The sequence below is a fragment of the Aptenodytes forsteri genome, unplaced genomic scaffold (assembly GCF_000699145.1).
Source record: "Aptenodytes forsteri isolate BGI_AS27 unplaced genomic scaffold, ASM69914v1 Scaffold485, whole genome shotgun sequence".
Lineage (NCBI taxonomy): Eukaryota > Metazoa > Chordata > Aves > Sphenisciformes > Spheniscidae > Aptenodytes > Aptenodytes forsteri.
This window is the reverse complement of record NW_008795525.1, coordinates 246,190-246,797: the sequence shown is the minus strand read 5'-3', so window position 1 is coordinate 246,797 and position 608 is coordinate 246,190. Positions and strand designations below refer to the sequence as shown.

At 72.9% G+C, this 608-nt stretch overlaps 1 protein-coding gene across 1 annotated transcript in view; it reads right to left on the bottom strand.

Annotated features, from left to right (window-relative positions):
* Window positions 1–608, bottom strand: part of HPX (hemopexin) — an 8,147-nt gene that overhangs the window by 3,524 nt on the left and 4,015 nt on the right. The window contains exon 2 of the mRNA XM_009281991.1: window positions 394–545. Within this exon, the coding sequence (XP_009280266.1) occupies window positions 394–545 (152 nt within the window). The remainder of the gene's footprint in view (window positions 1–393; window positions 546–608) is intronic.

Genomic DNA, 608 nt, shown 5'->3' with positions numbered 1-608 from the left:
GGCGGGACCGGGCGGGGCCGGCTGTCTGCCTGCAGGCTGGGGATGGGTTTTAGGGGGTGCCCGGGGACTCTGTGGGGTGGGGAGGGCCTGGGGGGGGCAATCCCACGGGGGGCTGGGGGCAAGGGCAGCACAGCCCCGGGGGCACTGCAGTGTGCTGTGCCTCTGCATCCCCCGGCTGCCCCAGGACCGGGGGGTGTCGTCCCCGAGGTGCCCTGGTCCCGGGGAATGACGTCCCCCAGCAGCCCCGGTGCCAGGTTCGAGGTGCCTGAGCCACCCCATCTCAGGCACAGGCCTGGCAGGTCTCGCCAGTGGGGGAGCGAGGCAGGGCTGGGGGCAGGACCCACAGGGGACGGGGACAGGGACAGGGGACGGTTCAGCCCCGTGGGGTCAGACCTGTATCAGGTAGGTGCGTCCGTCCCAGGCGAAGGCAGCGTCCACCTCTCCCTCGAGCTCCGGCCACATCTGTCCCAGGGGCCAGGCGTGGTACCCGTCCCGCCACGAGTCCAGGCGGAAGGACAGACCCCCTGCGGGCTGTGTCAGCAGCCCTGCCCCATGGCACAGCCACAACCACAGCCCCCACCCCCCAGCCCCACAGCACAGCCGGCGCC